The sequence below is a fragment of the Apostichopus japonicus genome, chromosome 1 (assembly GCF_037975245.1).
Source record: "Apostichopus japonicus isolate 1M-3 chromosome 1, ASM3797524v1, whole genome shotgun sequence".
Lineage (NCBI taxonomy): Eukaryota > Metazoa > Echinodermata > Holothuroidea > Aspidochirotida > Stichopodidae > Apostichopus > Apostichopus japonicus.
In genome coordinates, this window is record NC_092561.1 from 10,653,712 (window position 1) to 10,674,592 (window position 20,881).

General features: G+C 36.1%; 2 protein-coding genes across 2 annotated transcripts in view; one reads left to right on the forward strand and one right to left on the reverse strand.

The window, feature by feature from the left end:
* The window catches only part of LOC139967310 (uncharacterized), a 131,630-nt gene that overhangs the window by 9,043 nt on the left and 101,706 nt on the right, over positions 1-20,881 (forward strand). The window lies entirely within an intron of this gene.
* LOC139967388 (echinoidin-like) lies at positions 2,309-10,119 on the reverse strand. Its single transcript, XM_071971124.1, has 3 exons — positions 9,937-10,119; positions 9,224-9,395; positions 2,309-3,475 (listed from the first exon to the last, which is right to left on the reverse strand). Exons 1-3 carry the CDS (start codon positions 10,056-10,058, stop codon positions 3,254-3,256), a joined length of 516 nt encoding a protein of 171 aa, XP_071827225.1. The 5' UTR covers positions 10,059-10,119; the 3' UTR covers positions 2,309-3,253.

Genomic DNA, 20,881 nt, shown 5'->3' on the forward strand with positions numbered 1-20,881 from the left:
TTTATGGGAAGGTACTCCAATGTAAACCCTTGTGCCACGCAGGCCCCTGAACCAAAGGTCAAATTTAGTGCAAATCAAGTATTTGCTATAACTCCAAGGGAAAATATTGAATTGACATGGAAACGTCACATGTATCATGACAATATCAAATACTATCAAAATATGTGGTTGCCATGGGAACCGAGGTCAAAGGTCACGTGGTTGAACGTCAGATGTATATTTCATACCGGTACCCAGTCCTTAGTTACAGGCCTAGTGAAAATGAGGAGCATTAATCTAGTATATAATAAACCTAGATCTAGCTTAAGCCGCACTAGCCTGAAACTAACTGTTAAGTTAGGCCTGGGCAAATGATAAATTCAACTAGGCTACAAAGTACATATTGTGCCTGGGCTGATCCGGTTATATGTGAAAACTTGACTGGCTTTGGAATTTCAAGAAATGTCTACGTGCCACACAGGATTATATTGGCGGTAACGCGCGACGCGATAATAGCGCGTTTAACATGGGAATGGGAAAAGTCGCTGTTTTGTGACGCGGTTAACCTTAGCCTTTGTTAAGGCGCATCGGCCAATTTTTCTTTGCCAAATGCGCTGGGTCGATCCTTGCTATTCATCACGCTATGAGCGATTCGTTACTGTTACTGCACCGGCCTCTATAAGGGGAGGAAAATATAACAGCCGTAGCATTTTCCTATTTTTATGTAGGGAGACCTTCGCGTCGCTGAGCAGACTCAGCAGAGTCTAGGTTCACCTTCGCTTCTGGGTCTAGCCTATAACTTATAAACGCGTGCGTGTGTACGCTGGATATATCTTCTTCATTGTGCCTTGGCACATTTTTATTGTACTGATTTCCCAGAGAGAGATTGGTTTATTTTTCTCTAATTAATAAGAACTTTCTAAGCGTACTTCTTAATTGCTTACTTGTTTCTTATCTTTTCATTTGTTATTGATTTAACAATGTGCCTTATTATAAGTTTGACTTTGAATTTTATATTTTCAAGGCAAATGAAAAGTTTTGTTATAGTTGGACAGTTGGTTGATTACGCAATATATTCAAATATTTTTGACAAGATACTTTGATTTCGCATAATTTATTTGCGGTAATGGCTTCCCATTGTACTTCTTGTGGCTTTGATGACAAATGGTTGCTAATACGTCACGATGTTCGTAGTCTAACCAATTAGCGCCATGTAGCTGGTTATATGTAATATCTGTTGTCTAGGGGCATTTATAGATTGTGATGAAGATCACACTGTTGTATGTTTTCTGATTAGTTTAAAGTATTCACGGGTATATAATGGGTGGGTGGGGGCTGAAGAATTTGACGATCGAATGATGTAAATTTAACAGACAGATGATGGGCGACGATCAAAAGACATCTTATTGATACTGCAAAGTGTCGTTAGGCCCGAACATAGTAATATTTGGCGTACATTCCTCCCTGCTGCATGACTGTTCCCTCTCATCTCTCAACCTCCACTAAAAGAGAATGGTGCGCAACAACCGAAAAGAATGTATGAACTCGATCGAGTCTGCGGGGATGGGGGGGGGGGGTAGCTTGTACGTCTCTTGTCCATGGTATTCCTGAAGCCACAGGGGTAGGTAGTAACAAAACTGTTTCCCTTTCTGTTTGCCATGTGGAACATACGTTATAGCGCCACAAGTCCGGAATTCACATTTCACCTCGTCCCGAAAACAACTTTATTAACCACAGTGGAACCAAATGTGAAATTCATGAATCCGAGGTAAGCTTGGCTTGTGCAAAGGTTGTTTTACCCCGTATTTTCTCAAGGCAAATGGAAATTTGCCATCTGTCCTGATTTACATGAACCTTCCGATTTATTAAGGAAACCACACGATTTTATTTGCTACTCTCCCGGCAAAATTTGAATTGCACTATTTTTCTTTACCGTAATTGTGATCATAAATGAATCCTTTGTATGCTTTTACTTGCTGCAAGAACGGATAGATGTTCCACTTGGTTTTATGGGAACTATATGTATAAGATGCTAATGTCATTGTGCAGCGCTAACGTCATTACGACAATTAGTGTTTATGTAACCTATAACATTGCATAGTTTGACATGTAAACAATGAAAATGTTTCTCTGATACTTGTTAGATCGCTTTCTTGTTTAAGTTGGATTATATCGAATTCTCCCTAATTTCTCCCTCAGACTTGGGGAGAGGGGGGGGGGAGGGATTATAAACTTCCATATTTTTGTGAGAGACAGGGTTGTCAGGTCTCCAAATCAATATAGACCAAGATATACACTTACAATCAAGTGTAACATTGTTTGGAAATTCTCTTATATCCAAAGAGGTGCACTTTTATACAAAATGAAGAAATATTTTCCATAGGTTGACAGTTATACATAGATGATAATATTTCATTACTTGTTTAGGTTGAGTCTTACGAAATCGTTCAGTTTCATATAATCAATGTATTTAAAATAAAAAGCATAAGCAACAATTAACTGTATAGCAGGAAGCTACCAAGCTGCAGTGAGATTCCTCTATCTATCTCATAGTAATATACTGTACACTCGCTTCCCGCTTCTAAAATGTTACGGGATTACACCCATGGCGCCCATGACGCCCATGGCCGTTAGATACATCGTGGTCGTCATTTATAAATCGAGAGAAGCTTTCAGATGATAACGAAACTTTTAACCAATGATACTTAGTCTTCAAACGTACAATTTCAAGTTTCGGACGTATGGAACACCGTTTTAACATTTATTACGGAGTATAACTGAAATCAATTTTAGTTATCTCAATATACCACAGAATTTCATATATGTTTAAATCTCAAGAAATCTGTAATTCTATATTATACATCTGAATTGGAGTTTCAGATACCTTCCATTCAATTTCAGATATCTTAATTAGAAATTCAGATAGATGAAATAACGCACAATTTTAGAAATTAAATGTTAAAACGGCTTTCATGCGGGCCGTGAAAGAAGGAGGTGATGAAATAATCAATTTCGGAATGAAATATTGGTTTAATATAATTGTTTTCTTATATAGTTAATTGACAACCTAAAACGCTACTCAATGAATGTAATGTTGTAAATTATTCTATGAGATATTACAGGGCACGGTTTTCAACATTTGGGGTCAGTGTTTTAGAGACTGTTGGATATTTTCCATCATTTATTATAACACGAACAAAAAGAACAAGAAAAGGAAGCAGAAGAGAGGCTGTCGTGAGAAGTATATCGTTAAGTCCAGGCTAATTCGGTGTTTCTACAAGGCGATCTTACAAATAAAACCGTATGTATTGGTGCATTCCAAATCATTCCACTTGCCTAGGTCACGATCTTTTGGCTTCCTGATGCCTCCGCAGTCCTGAGCACCATTCAAATCGTTTGGCTGATATGGCGACCAGTCTGTAAATTCCGGGACAGAGCCATCTACTCCGACAAATATTCCTTCCTCATTTCGATCACTGTAACCGATCCACACGGACTGAAAGAGAAAACATAAACATGTAACGAATGCCAAGATTTCAGTCCACGGTTATCCAGTATTTCCTGGCCTATGCATAGGTCTTACGTAGGGAGTTTACAGACCCGTTCTTAGACCATTAAGGCGTACCGTGTATGGAATGTATTTTACATGTATTGACACCTGAGCACGTCTAGGTAAGTATGGCATCATCAGGCTAATTGTGCTTGGATTGTTAACGTATTCTTCTTTATTTACATTACTTTTCATTTCCTTGGTAAACCCCTGGTAGAAATTCCAGTAAAACCCAGTTAAAAAATCAACGAGGTTCTACTAGGGCCTACTATGTTTAACTGGTTTTTAACTGTGTTTAACTAGGTCTTACTGGGTTCCAACTGGGCTATGCTGTACATGAGCTAGGTTCAACTGGGTTTACACAATGTTCAACTGGGTTTGTTCAGGCCCAACTGAGTTTGAACTATGTTTGAACTGATCCAGTTGGGCTTCAACTAGGTTTCACTGATTTTTGCACTAGCCCAACTGGGTTTGAACTATGTTGACTGGTGAACTTGCCCTGTTGGGGTTGAACTAGGTTTCAACTGGTTTTGCACTGGCCCAACTGGGTTTGGACTATTGGCTGGTGAACTGACCCAGCTGGGGTTTAACTAGGTTTCACTGGTTTGCACAAGCCCAACTGGGTTTGAACTATGTTTACTGTTGAACTTGCCCTGTTGGGGTTGAACTAGGTTTCACACTGGCCCAACTGAGTTTGGACTATGTTTACTGCTTTTATTTTAATTATCAAGAAATTATAATGTAAGTTCGTAAGCAGTAACCGTATAGGAATATATTGAAAATGCTAAATTAGCCAACTTATGAGGGGTGTAAAATAAATCTTTGTCATATTTATCACAGTTATGATTAAACGATTACATTTTTGTACCGCAATGATTAAAAATATAAAATATTTCCTATCTAATAAATTTGAAAAAATTATGTTAGAATTTGTTCGTCGATTTGAACAATTGGTAGACAAAATGCCTTCCTAGTGCAAAATAGTATGATCCGACTTAATTTGAACTTTGACATTTGTACCTTGTGTTAGCGCAAAATTTATAAATTCCGAATCCGCAAACCACATACGCCAACAGAAGCTTCGCAGAATAATCGCATTTGTAACCGATTTTGCCAACAATTTTAAATTATTACCGCGGCTAAGTTCCCTCCTTTGTGATCTTGCAGTATCTTTATATTATTGACACATACTTGTAACATTATAATTGATTGTAAACGTGCTCTTTATCATAAATATTTGAATTAAACAGAAACTTTATAGGCCTATATAGGCTAGTGACTTAGGACTATAGTATAGGCTAGGTCTAACAAACCGGTTCCCTACTAGGTATACCACATGGTACAATTACTAACGTTAGGCATAACCTAACGTTATAGTTGCACAGCTTATAGGTGCCTAACCTAGTTATACTCAAGTTAACACCTATATTTAGCCGCATGATTTAAGGAAAGTTATTGTCAACTAGCAAACATATAATAGCAATTTTCAAAAGTTACGCAATTTCCTTGATTGTTGTTTCAAACATGAAGTGTCCTATTGGCATAATAACATACTTTGCAAAAGTCATTAGCCTAGTGAAGTGTACAGCATACACTGATATGCTACAAATATGAGGATGCCCTACACTGAACATTATGAACATATGATTAAACTATCAATCTAATTTCAAGGCGGAGTGGTTAACGCCGGCGTCTCCCAGTCATGAGATCCCCGGTTCGATTCCCCGCCGACAGCAATGTGTGTCGCCTGGCAAGGGTGTTGTTCAATAACAACTTCCTGACAAGGACGTTAAATGGATGTGTGCCGAGAGATTGGCTTCGGTCAGCTTGCGAGTCTACAAGCCTCCATGGCTTCTTTCGCGAGTTCCTGCTTGCGGGAAGATCACATATACATACATACATACAAGTGAGGCTTCATTTGTACAGTGTAAGATGGTCAGCTCTTACATAAACTTTTGTTTTGTACCTTAGTTTTACTTGTTTATTAGTGCCCTGTTAAATGCTCACTGTACAGAGGGCTATACATTTGTACAGTACATTTGTATGTTGTCTTGTGGTAGCAAAAAGGTTGATTATCAACTTTCTCTCTTCTGGGTTGCTATGCAACTATCTTGCTCTTCCTGGAAATTAGCCCTCACAGGAAATGGGGTCTGTGTGTATATATTTTAGGAACAAAGGAGTTTTATGAGGGTACAGTATAGGGAGTTGGCAATTGGCTATGAGTATCTGAGCAAGGCAGTTTTAAAAGAAGAGAAAGATAGTTTAATGGCTGGATAGTTTATTTTAAACCTTAATTTACATAGTTCAAGTTACTGTACATGGACCTTATTATTTTATGGAAATTGTGATATTCAACTGCCAGTCTGGGACACTATTTATTATAAAGGATACTATTTACTATAAAGGATATTGTTTTACAATAAAGGATATATTCCAGGACACCATCACTTATAAAGGACATTATTTTACAACAAAGGATATTGACATTATTTTACTGAAAGGATACCCTGGAACACAATTTCATAAAAAAATTAAAGGATACTTTTTTGCTGGGATCGGACATTCATAATACCTTTTATCGGGTTCAACTATACTGATGTCATAGAATATCTGATGTCGTGGAAAGTCTGAGGTCGTAGAATACTTGAGGTTACCAGCAGGCCAACTCACCAGAACAGACTTTTAAATTAAGTGTATTTCAGTATTTCTTTATATTTTGGGTGCGCACCTCACTACTGTAAGTTGTTTCATTTAATTCTTTTACTGGGCCCAGATCAGCTGTACATTATTTGTTATTCATAATTATAATTTCTTTTGATCCAATCCAGTTGACTTCTTCATTTTTATATGTGTCTTGCTCTGTGTTAGGTCATCACACCAAACCCAGAGTTCTCTGATCAAGAACAAACATTTATTTTCAGTGGCTAACACCCTTAATACTTACAGTATATATCTACTGTTAAAAAATGAAAACTTCTTATAGTATGGTGTTATATAAGTGTAGATAACACCAGTTGAGAATCCCAGTTCAAACTATTTAAAAATATAAGAAGTAAAAAAATAGTTCACCCAGTTTAACCCAGCAAAACATAGTTGACCCAGTAAAACAGTTGACCCAGTAAAACATAGTTAAATCAGTTGGACCTAGTAAAACATAGTTGAACCAGTTGGACCCAGTAAACATAGTTGAACTAGTTGGACCCAGTAAAACATAGTTGAACTTGGACCAGTTGAACCCAGTTAAACATAGTTGAACCAGTTGGACCCAGTAAAACATAGTTGAACCAGTTGGACCCAGTAAACATAGTTGAACCAGTTGGACCCAGTAAAACATAGTTGAACTTGGACCAGTTGAACCCAGTTAAACATAGTTGAACCAGTTGGACCCAGTAAAACATAGTTGAACCAGTTGGGAACCCCAGTTCACCCAGTTCAACCTAGTTCAAATTTGGGCCAATTTCCGTATAGAAAATTCCAGTTGAACCAAGTTCAAAAATTCAACTGGAATTTCCACCAGGGACATCAGTCTTGTCAATGCCGATGCTTGATTTTAGCAGTGAGAATATGAGCAATATTTATGAGGACTCTATTAGCGCAGCTGAGCTATAGCGGTCATGCCATTCTACCGAAATTCTGTCACTTTGGCCACTGGGTTCGAATGACTGCCATTTCGTCAGTTTTCATTCGATTCGGCTGGTATTTCGTAAGTAGTTTGTGTGAGTTAAGTTCCATAGATGCGTTAACATTTTTTCTACATAGTTTGTCAATTTGAAGGTCATTTGTGGTCACGAGAGGTCTTTTCTGCAAACGTAAAATATGCTACTCCACCTAGAGCTGACATGTTGTTGATATAAAGTTTGAATGCTGGTGAACCAAAGTTGATCAGGAAAAGTATTTTTGTCGTCATGTGATGGCCCAATACAAGGCCCTCTGTAGAGTTTTCAGTTATGATGAAATGTAGGCCACAGATCATATTTTTCAAAGATTTTTTCGGAGACTAACAAGGAGCGGTTCGTATACACCGTACAGTACATAGGGCTAATATATTACCGTTGAAATCAGCCCATTTCGGGAAATAGTCACCGGATTTCAGGATATGTAGCGACGCAATGAGCGGAAATTCATTTCTGACAGTCATTTGACGTCAACTTGCTCAAATGTGAAAACGCTGTGACCACCGTTGCTAGGGAAATGTAACCTTGACAAGTTTTCTGCTTACATTAGAAGGTGTCATTTTGACTATAAATGTATCAATTTTGGTGAAGGAAAAGGTCAACGGTTTCTGCACAACTCATATAAACAAAAGTTTCACATGATATCTTACAATGATAACATTGGCGCATACCCTGTTATAATGAAGTCATCCATTCAAACCTAAATACAGTTCTGCATTCTGGTTTAAAAATACTACAAAGGCAGCTGTGCATTTTAAGTATTCAAGAACACAACTTAGCGGTAATCATAGGTTTTGACTTTTCAAATTCATTTGAAACTTTTTATCATTGTTTATCTCAATAAAAATTACATAAATCTTTATTTTTGTTTCTTTTATCGAAACAAATGTTAAGAACTTTCTAACATTGTAACAAACTATGTCTGCTTAGAAGGAGCATAGACAAGGAAAAAGGGAGACGAGAAGGTTCAAAAGGAAATGACGCCGTTATCCCACCTATGTCTTATATTTTCGCACAAACAAATGGATAAACTGCTCAGAAATATTGTCAATCAAAACAAATTTTCTCAAACAGAAGCTTAGCTGAGCTATTGAAGTGTTGCTGCTCTTGGTCTTTTATTATCAACACTGTTTATGTTCACGTTGAAAATATGAAAGGAAAAACAAATACCAAGTGACAGGTTTCACCTCCTAGTGGCACTATGACATCACAAGTTGACAAAATGGTGGCTCCTGACACGACTTGAAAACCCTGATAGGCATATCTCCTAAACAAAGTAAGATATCTCAGCTTTTTGATGAGATGTATGTTCGCATGTATCTCAGTAAAAGTTGTACTGTGTGGTTTCTTCGTCTTCAGTAAATAGTGCATAGTTGTTCAGATATATGTATAATCAAATTTCATGAAAATTCAATTAGCTATTCACAATACAGTACTAGTCTTGTCTCACAAATACTAGTATGGTGACAATTACACAACCTTAAAGGAGAAACAAACCCACCCATCAATGTTTGTCTATGTGATAGATCATATATGTTATGAATAGATTCCCATTACAGTTAAGAAATAAATAATTCCGTTTGGGAGATACTAAAAATTAAATGTTTTTTTTTACACAACGGAAGGTTACTGAGACTCCACCAAGTCTAAATATGACACCAACGAACCACATGTGCTTCAACTTGTTTTTTTATTTTTTTAAATGATTTTCGCTATTATTATGTTTCTTTCCTGTAATGGAGGCGAGTTTTAAAAATTGCTGAATCTAAGACAATGAAAGTCTTACTCTGAGCATGACCTAATGATGAAATTGGTGTAATTTTACCTTGAAAATATGAAAAGAAGAAAAAATATATTAAACGATTTTAGATCAAGTTTTCATTACAAAGTTGCAAAGGGGTACTTTTCATTATCAAAAAGGGATACTTCTAATTTACGAAAACGGGAAACTTGGAGTTTCCCAAAACTGAGAGGGATCGGACCCCGTTCCGGTTCCGTCTCCCTTGTAAATGTTACTCACCTGTTTTTCTGAGGCAGGTTTATCAGGTCTCATGGTCTTCCAAAAGTTATTCACGAAATCATTTTCATCGCTCGACTCAATCGTTGTCAGGTGTCCTTTTACTCCGGAGGTACTAAACGTTTGGCAAAAAGTCTCCGCGTCCGTCCATGTCCGTAACGGGTCATTGTAAAACCTTTTACAAATAATTAAGATAGAATACTTTATAACCACTACGGTGATAGAGCTATTAAACAGGGTGGGGTTTTAATTTTAAATTTTAATTTGAAGTAATAATGCAAACATGACTTAAATAAACGTGATAACGTCGTAGTTTCAAGTTTAATAGCGGCATGGCTTGGACTAATATTAAATTGGCAGAATTTGGAATAAAGTACTTCAACAAAACACTTAACATGACTATCAATTTTCATTTAAAATAAGGAAGAGAAACTAGAATTGTCGAAATTTCTGATTTGCTTTTGTATGCGATTAATCAAAACCTGTCGAGTGCTCCTTAATTAATCGCTTATTAATTACCATGTGATTGTCTTACTAGATGGATTAATTCCAATCCGGTTGTGTATGATCGTGCCACATGACCAAACAATGCTGTTTGTATTGTAAACTGATGTGCTGTTAGGTGTTAATTGGGCACATATTTTGTTTAATTAACTATAGAATATACAAACGAGTATAACATTAACGTACTTTACAATTATTGTTATTCGCTATACCTGTAACAGTTGGTACCAAATGATGTCCATCCGGAAGGACAATTACGCGATGAGCAAGAAGCTTTTGCCAAGTAGATGCTTGATGACAGCAAAACTAAAGCTGTGATGCCGAAAGCCTTCATGATGTCAATTAACACAGTATATCAAAACGGTATTCAATTCGGTCGAATTCTTGTTGTGCTCAGGTTTACTTGCAAACACGGCTTTTTATTCGTTCTTGTTGTTACAAAAGAAGCAAAAAAAATTAAAAATTCAAATATAAATCATGCAAATAATGTTTACCTAGTAATACTTAATTATACAATGACGACTTCTGATTGATGGAATCAAAGATTGCTATTTGATTACTTTATGTCTGGACGATTTGATTGGCAGAAAGTGTGCGGCTGGGTGGGACTGATACTAATGGATCTGTACTTTCAACACATGTTTTCCCAGAATTACATGCATGTTTTAAAATTGCTCTCTCCACACATCGCTCTCTCTGTCTCTCTCTCTCTTTCATTTGCTGTTTACAATATTTTGAGCGATAACTTAAGAACAGATGTACAATTTAAAACAAATAATGTAAAACATAATGCTAAAATTATGTGACATTCTAAGTTAACGAATTAATTGTTTCGATATAAAGGCTGGGTAACTGTAAGAAAAGGTTAAAACAAAAGGGTTGTTATACATCAGAATTCTACATACGTAAATTGACGGTTGCTTTGCTGCCATTAACAAATTAATCAATTTTTCGAAATGGGTAAAGTTATTGTTTTATCAGATAACCGTAAGAAAGTTTACCACAAAGTTAACAACATCAGAATGCTACCGACGTAACTTGACGGTTGCGTGGTTCCCATTACAAAAGAAAGCCCGTTGTTTCATTTTTACGTCATAATTGGGGGGGGGGGGAGATAACGGCTGTTAAATTACGTAGAAGCACAGGCTTTCTGGCTGCCGGTATCTTACCGCCAGAGAGAAAGAAATTTATCAACAGTGTTATAGATGAACAACTTGATAATTATTCTACATGTTTCATATTTTTAGGCCGGCCAAGGATCGAACACACGACCTCTATGCTAGTTTACATTTCTTCTAATGTCACTGCCTTTATCCACTCGACCAGATAGTACTAGTTTAAAACAACCAACTCAGTATCATAACATTTTTTTTATTGTGGTTGGTCATAACATTACTGATGTACCATATTGTTCCAATGTATTACGGTTGCATTGTCTATACTTATTAGGCTAGCTGTTCGCCTTTTTGTCAGATTCCTACATTATGTATATATATATATATAGATACCAAAAGGATTACTGAATTGTCCTTTTCAGAATTTTCAAATTTTGCGGAAAATCACCCTTTACGAATGTCACGCGAGTCACGTCACGCGAGTCACATCAATTCAAGATGGTGTTTCTACCCATATTACTGTGTGAATATTACAGGGATGTTATAGTTTGATGAATGAATCACTGAATAGAGATTTTCAATATTTTTTCGACATCAAGGCATTAGACAACAGTGGTGAATTGAAAACACCCTTGATTTACTGTCACGAGAGTCACAACATTTACTGTTTTTGTTTTTCTTCTTGGCTGCTCAAAAGCTTTACTCCAAATAATGAATATCAAGTATTCACATAGATACCAAAAAGATTACTGAATTTTCCTTTTCAGAAGATATTCAAATTTTGCGGAAAATCACCTTTAACAAATGTCACGTGAGTCACGTCAATTCAAGATAGTGTTTTCTACCTATACTACTGTGTGAAAATTACAGGGATTTATAGTTTGATGAATGAATCACTGATTAAAGATATCATATATGCATTCCCCTTTTAATTAGGCAACTTGAGTAATATTGGCACACATAATTCAACCATTTATAATAATTTCATTTGAAATATCAGAATTTAAATTCATGAATATTTATTCGCAATAAAATGCCTATTTTATCACCACATTTGGAAAGTTAGCATGTGTCATTGATTTTTTAGTAATATACAAAAACATAATCTATATTAGTATCTGGCAATGCAATGTGCTATGACTTGACAACCTTAAGGTTAACTGCACAATTATTCCCAAAATCAAAATGAGAATGGTAATTTGATCACAATGAATAAAAAATTGAATACAGCCGTAACACTTTTGGTTTATGCAAATATGACAAATGAGAATGGTAATTTGAATCACATTTTGATAGATGTTTCTTCTATAACTTTCAAATGAGTGACTTCAACAGACTAAATATTGTTATAAATATTAATTGACGAGATATATTGCCTGAAAAACTGTACTACCCGTACAGTATATTACCTACTGTCTGCAGTCATGAGGGTAACTCGGGGACATTAATATCATCTGAAAATTCCCAAGGGAAGTTCCTTTTAGACAATTTCTAGACCAATGAATGTTATATTTGACTATGCAAGATCTATACCTTCGATTCACTACTGCATTTGGTCTAGAACTATCTGAAAAGTGAGCTCGTCACGCGAGTCACGTTTTCTTGTCACGCGAGTCACAATACATCTTCAACGTTATTTTCATGCGTTACAACATTTTCTCAAAGTTGCATAGCAATTGAGGTAGAGGTGTTTTTCAACTTCGGTATGATTATAAAAAGTTATTGGAAACATTTTAATAAGACATAAGAAATCGAACATTTGTGTGTGCATTCTGATTTTCGCTAATAGTAACTGTCACGCGAGTCACGTTTAGTTTTTGACCAATTTCACCCCCAATACTTGAGGTATAAATATTTTTCGCTACTGTTGTAAACATTAAGGCTTACCTTCACTGACTACATGAATGCTTTTCTCCCATGTATTTCCTTATTTGTTTAATGATATCAAATAGAGAGGAATTTTAGTAAAAATGTCACGCGACTCACCACGGAATTGACCCTATATATAATCAGGGATGCATGTACCGGATAATTACACCGTCTTTATTACACTACAGACATTTCAATTTAAACATGTTCATGAAAGGAAAACAATCGTTGAAAATGCTTCTTTTTATAAATTGGCTATTTGCATATGCTGAACGAGAAATTACAATTAGAACAGATAGAACTAATATACATAATGTATGTATGTGTGTTGCAGATTTCACAAAATCTTTACCATTACTTGATAACAGTGACATGCATAAATTAATATATTTACATATAAAAGCAAAATTTAAAAGTCTTAATTAAAAAAAATTATGCTGATATGTGTAAATTACTTGTAAATAAATCGAAATCGTTGAAATGTGTTGAAAATGTGTGTTTGCTTTTCTTCACTTGAAATTGCGTCATATGAAATGTAATATTTATCCAATTCACATAATGCGTGTTTGTGTGTTACAGATTTCACCAAATCTGTACCATTACTTGAATACAGTGACACGCATAAATTAACATACATATAAAAGCAACATTGAAAAGCCTTAATCTCAAATATTTGACTTGTAAATGCTTACTAAACGGAATTTTGATAACATCGTAATTTAATGTATAATCAGTATGTACAAAGTGTGTACAGAATTCACCAAAGTCGTAACGTTATACTGACACGTGTAACTTAAATGTGTCCATAAGAAATGCATAATTTGACTTCCAAATACGTTTTATGGAATCATATTATAATAAGTTTCTACTGAGGACTATATTTAGAATAACTTTGTATGAATATTATTTATATAAACCCTCTGTTTTCAGGACATGTATGTATAGCCTAATTGTTCTATTATTAAACAGATATTATCGAAAACTAGTAGGCGTGACCCAGAATTGAGTCTCGGAAACTTTTCGGTGGGTCGCGGGATTTTCCAGATGTTTGAGCCGGGTGTGGGGTCGGGTGTGGTTCGGGTGTGAGGTCGGGTGGGTCGTGAGGAGTGGGATCTGGTGGGTCGTGGCTCAGCCCTCATAGAAACCTCCTGGGTCTAAAAGTTTGCGAATCGCTGATTAACAGCATTTGACAGCTGTTTCTTGTAGACTGTTAGTAGTGTTTGAAGTGAGTCGACATCGGTCTGAAACGCAACATTTTAGATGGATTACATAAGTCAATTTGCTGATATTGTAAATATTCAACGTTGAAACAGTTTGCCATTTAAATAAATGCTTCGGAAACGTAGTGTGATTTTCTTCGTGCCGTAGTTTACTTTACATTTATTGTTTCTTCCAGGGCACTATCCTATGTGAACACATAATATATACATAACACGACGTGTTTCTGCATACACACAAGCACTACATGTAGGGCTAGTACGCCCGGTCAAGGTGACATACCGTACCCTTCTATGACGTATAAGAACCGTCCTCGGGGTAGCTCCTCATTCCGGCAAAATTTAATTTCTCCCTATTTAACAAAACAATAGTCTCGTTGACTTATCTAGTCAATGATGAAACCATTAAGGCATGAATTTTTATAACCCCGACATATTTCTACAGGCAGCTGTTACCGAATACCAAAGTGCGTAATCAAACTACAGTTTCAAAATAGCAAATGAAAGTATGTTGTCCAAAATATTAAATGCATTGAAAAGTAATCAATTTTCCAACTAAAGCGAAACTTTCAATTCGAAATATAATTTGCCAAAGTTACAGTGCAGATGTGAAATCATTGACAAACGAAATATGTGAACTACAATGTTACTGAGTGCAGTCGAATATTGTCACCTGCAAAAAAAGGAAGCATAACCAATCTCGCGGAACCGAGACCAGTGCAATGCAACAGAATGAAAAGCAAACCCTGACAATGAAGGAAGCCACTAAATACTAACCCGCGTAGCGGTTCGGTTCATCGGTAAGGATCCCGAGCGAGAATGATCTCACCTGACGTCAAAGTCTTGCATAACTACGTAGATGCACATGTTGTACATTTCACGTGTAGGCCTATAGTACGGGTACGAGCTCGTGTAACACGTACGAATTGCCGGGCCAAGTCCCGCGAAAGAGGGGAAAATAGGAGACAAATACACAAATATCCACACGTTTCACGGTTTATTCTTGACATTTTAAGTTAACAAATGTATATAAGAAAGCTGCAATAAAGTACTGTTGTATTTATCTTTATATCTCAAGTAGCAGGTCTCACAAGTTATTACACAGAGTTAACTAACCTCCAAGACCTGGTTGTGTACATGTATCATTTTAAAAACTGCAAGTACCGTTTAAAACCGCTATTATATCTATCTATATCTCGTAGCAGGCCTCACAAGTTATTACATAGAGTCAACTTACCTCCAAGACCTGGTTATTTACAAGTATCATTTAAAAACTAGAAGTACCGTTTCAAACCGCTATTATATCTATCTCTATCTCGAGTAGCAGGTCTCACAAGTTATTACATTCAGTCAACTAACTTCCGAGACCTGGGCAAAATAACGTAATTCGGGAACCATGAGCGCCGAGCACAGTTGCACCCGAAACCGAGTTCCGAGGGCAATCGAAATGGTCCGACCCGCTGTAGGGGTTAGTATTTAGTGGCTTCCGACAATGCCGAACTGTCGATGATATTTTAATTTGAATTACTTTTTAAATAGCGCCATCTTTTCTATTTGCCGAATTTCTCACTATTTTTTACTAAGGGGCTAGGGGGGGGGGGCGGGTGATGGAGGAAAATTTTCATTAATTTTGTGAGAAACAGGTGTGCAAATAAATATAGACCAAGATATACTAAAAATGAATACTCGTATATCCAAAGAGTTGCACTTTTATTCAAACTGGAAAAATAGTTGTGTTAGGTTGACAGTTACAAATAGATGATTGAGTTTTACGACATCATTTAGTTTTACATATGTAATGTATTTCAAATGAAAAGCATAAGCATACAATTAACTGTATAGCAGGGCGCTTAGAACCAGGCTGCAGTGAGACTTCTCCATCTATCTCATAATAATATATTCTACTCTTGCTTCCCACTCATAAAATGTTACGGGATAACGCCAACGACGCCCATGGCTGTTAAATAAATTATGGTCGTCATTTATAGCATAATCGAGAAAAGCTTTCAGATGATAATACAAGTTTTAACCAATGACATTCATTCTCCAACGGTGCAATTTCAAGTTTCGGACGTATGGAAAGCCGTTTTAACATTTCCTCCGGAAGTTTAGAAAATTGAATTCAATTTTGGATATTGAAATTTAATTTCAGACATCTTAAAATCAATGTAAGATATTTTACCATTTGTAATCTAGATATCTGAAATAGGATTTCTTTCAGATATCTCAATATGCACTTCAGATAGATGGAATAACGCACAATTTTAGCAAATAAATATTAAAACGCCTTTCCATGTACAAGCGTTGAGAGGGGGGGGGATGTACTGAAATAATCAATTTCGGAATGAAATATTGGTTTAATATAATTGTTTTGTTGTTTACTTATGTTACAGCCTGAAACGGTATACTCAATGAATGTAAAGATGTCAGTTATTACAGAGCACGGTTTTCAACATTTGGGGTCAGTGCTTCAGAGGCTGTTCGATATTTTCCATCATTTATTATAACACGAACAATAACGAAAAGAATAGTAAGAAGAATAAAGAGAGGCTGTGGTGAGAAGTATATCGTTAAGTTTAGGCTAATCCTGCTGTATTTCCAATCATTCTACTTGCCTATGTCACCGTAAAGGCTCTTCCAGATGGTTACCGATTAACTCCTGCAGTGTTTGACTCATTTCTCCACCAGTTTGGGAATCTCGGAACACATCCATTTACGTCACGAAATGGAGTTCATTCTCGAGCCTAATCAATGTAACCGATCCACACGTGCTGAAAGAGAAGATGACGTAAATATGCAACGATTGCCAAGATAAAATCTATAGGAAATTCAGTTTTTTCTAACATATACATAGGTCTTACGGTTGGATTTTACAGGCCCGTTCTTAGAGCATTAAGGCATACCGTACAGGGTATGCATTTTACATGTATTGACACCTGAGCAAGTCTAGGTAAGTATGACATCATCAGGCTAATTGTGCTTGGATTGTTAACGTATTCTTCTTTATTTACATTACTTTTCATTTCCTTGATAAACATCAGTCTTGTCAATGCCGATGCTCGATTTTAGCAGTGATGATATGAGCTATAATGATGACATTATCAGCGCAGCTGAGCTATAGCGATCATGCGACTCTGCCGAAATTCTGTCACTTTTGCCACCGTGTTTGAATGACTGCCATTTTGTCAGTTTTCATTCAATTTGGCAGGATATTCTTCAGTTGGTTTTTGAGTTAAGTTTCCATGAGATCAAATAAGTAAATTTGAAGGTCATTTGAGGTCACAAGAGGTCATTTTCTGAAAATGTAAAATATGCTACCCCTCTTATAGCTTTTGTCCAAACCTGCTGAAATGTTGTGGATATAAATTAGAAAGTGGTGAAATAAAGTTGTTCAGGGGGAAAATTGACGTTATGTGAGGGCCCAAAACAGGGCCTTCTGTAGGGTTTTCAGTTATGATGAAATGTAGGCCACAGATCATGTGCAATGATCATGAAATTTGTTTTTCCAACTTTTAGTATTCATCAGCAGTATGCGTTTTGGTATGATCAGCAAAATGGGAAATAATTTCACCCGCGGGAGACTTGATCAAGTCAAATATTTACCTGTTGTTCAAGCTTTCCATCTAGTTCGAACTTTTCCACAGTTTGCGTGTGGAATACGACATTGTGAGAATGACCTATATTGTTGGAGCCGAATCCGAGGTCTGCTCTTTAACGTTACAAACGTAGTACGTCGTTTGTAAACAAGTTGCGGGTCGTTCTATTATTGTAAAGGTGCAGTTTTCGTGAGTAATTTTGGGTCAGCCCAATTCAAACGTTGATATCCACATTTGTTGGCAGATTTGGCAGAGGAATACTTTTATACGTTTTCTTTCTATTGTTGCATGAGTTTAAACTTAAAAGTGCATATACTGTTGGTTGTTTGTTTTTGCAATGGGGCACAGTTTATCCCTAGTTATACGTACAATGATCTATTGCATAAAATATGTTCGTGACAGTGTTTCCACTTTGAAGGAAGTTTCTCGGAATACGACAATATCGGGATTTTGTCGGGGACTAACATGGAGCGGTTCTTATATACACCCAACAGTAGTTAGGGCTAACACCCTTTGAAATCAGCCGATTTCAGGAAATAGTCACCGGATGTCGGGATATGTAGCGACGCAATGAGCGGAAATTCGTGTCTGACAGTCAGTTGACGTCAACAGGCTGAAATGTGAAAACGCTGTGACCACCATAGATACGGGTGTGTAACCTTGACAAGTTTTCTACTTCCATTGAGTATAAATGTATCAATTTATCAAGGGTCAACAGTCTCCGCAGAACTCATATAAACAAAAGTTTCTCATGCTATCTTACAATGATAACATTCTCTTAAACCCTGTTACAATGAAGTCAGCCATTCAAACCTCAATACAGTTCTGCATTCTGGTCCAAAGATACTACAAAAGCAGCTGTGCATTTTATGTATTCAAGAACACAACTTAGCGGTAATCATAGGTTTTGACCTTTCAAATTCATTTGAAACTGTTTTCATTGTTTATTTCAATAGAAATAAAAATTACATTTATAATTATGTCTATTTTTGCAAAACAATTTCATTTGGGAGATATTCAAAATGTAATGTTTTTTTTTTTTTTGCATTCAGGAAGGTTACTGAGACTTCATCAAGTCAAAATATGACCAACGAGCCACATGTGCTTCAACTTTGTTTCTTATATTTTCCCCAATTTATTACAATGTTTTTTTCTGTAATGGAGGGGAGTTTTACAAATTGCTGAAATCTAAAACAATGAAGATATTACTCTTTGCATGACCTAAGAATCCAATAGGCTGGACCTAAAAAAAAACGATAGGCTTCTTGTACTGAACGTTTCACAACTATATAGTCCTACTAAATATGAGATTGGTTCAAGCTTCCCTTCTTGAGATATTGTGTCTACAAGGTTTTCACTATTTGGCTCCTGGTGACCCCAAATGACTTTTGACCTCTCCACAAAACAATAGGGGTTCTTCTACTCAATGTAGGTTCCGCTACTCACGAAATATGAGATTGGTCCAAGCTTCACTTCTTGAGATATCGTGTTTACAAGCAAGGTGTCACACACACAAAGACATAGGTTACGATTATCATCGAAACCAACTAGAAGGGGAATTACGTATTTTCTGTAATTTAAAAAAGGTTTATAAAAACAATTAATGGGAGATTTCATTAGATCTAAAAGTATTACAACACGTAAGTGGTGTGCGTCAAAATAGTGGGATACCGTACAGCGAATTTCTAACATTTTCAACTACATAAACGTCTTTATAACTCCAACGTTGGCTTTTAAATACCAAATTTGTTTTTGTTTGTACTTCTTGGTTTTTTTGTTTAATTATAATTAGTTTTCTTTTCTTTCTTTTTTTCTACAGTTTTAGAAATTCAACGTACTGGAAATTTAAAGAGTTTACCAAACCTGGTCAGATGCTTGGTGATCAAATGAGGGCGTCCTTGGCTCAGGATCCAATCAATCCGGTCTCAACCAACGATTTCTTTCCAGCCTTAGATCGAAGATTGTCCCAAATTCTCTCAGAACTTGATAGATGTATCGACAAATTTGGAAGAGACGCAGTACTTTTGGAAGACTGATTCAATCATGACGTCACGAGTGATTCGGGTTAAGGGGGATAGATCGATTGTTGGGCCATTTGGGTTTGTCTCACTCCATTCAATTACAATCAAAAAGGTAAAAAGAAAAATCTCAAATTGCTCTTACATTAAAGTGGCAATACAAAAAAAAAAAAAAACACCTTTGTCTGTCCAAGTATCCATTTAACGACAAGTGTTGAATAATTTTGATTGTTATTAAAACTTTCATTTCGATACCATTGAGAAAGGAAGACAATAAACGATAGCGCAAAACATATTGTAATTTTAATGTATAATAATACAAACAAATCATAGAAATATGTCATCAAAACTATGTGTCATCACAATGTGTCATCAAACTGTGTCATCAACACAAATCATCAACACTATTTTATAAAATTGGGTGAAATGAAATACAGCATTTCATTGAGATCTTCTGAGAGTAAAAGTTATTTCAATTCGTTTAAATAGAGTACTTAGGAAAGGCTCGTAAGCAAAAGGGCTAAAAATATGAAAGGTAAAAGAATTAAGTAAGGCTAAGTAATGTATGGGAAAGTTTCATCTCTTTTTTTTTGGGGGGGGGGCAGTGAGCGAGTGGGAGGTGGGTGTGGTGGGGGTAAACCACTTACGAAGCAGCCCATGCAGAGAACCAAATTATAGTAGGCTATATACACTTACAGAGTTATCACATAAATCATACAACAAAGTGAGAAATATATCATGGACTAAATTTCAGAGTTTGTTTTGTAATGAATTGATCAGTTCTAAAGGATGACTCTAGGCAGAAATTTAATCTTAATATGTTATAGTCCAAGAAAAAAAAAACTGCTAGTTTATAACATTTCTATTACTATTCCGGTATTTAAAGATATTCAGATTTAAAATATGCTAGTCTCTGGAATGCTCCTTTAAGGCTAAATTATATGATGACGTCACATCCTCAGTGCAGGCTTTAATAATATTTAATTTTATTCATAGTTTTACAAATTCTAAGAACTCAAAGCAAAAGTATTATTTTTAACTTCATGTAATCAGTGAGGCGTCTGGAATGACGTTCAACAGAATTTGTCCGTGACAAATCTGTAAACGAATTGTATATATGTCATTTGTGGTTTTAAAAGTCTTTTGTTTTCCCACTAAGCTTTTCACCTTGCATCAGAGTAATTGACCTGGTCCGTATATGTTAGATTAAATAAACTATTCTTTATTATATAGTTCCCGGTCCTCCGAACGGACAACCCCCTCCCCCACGGGTCCCCGGTTTGTATATTCTCTCTCTTGAACTACCTCACGGTCACCTTCTCGTCTGTCATACGCGTAAGTA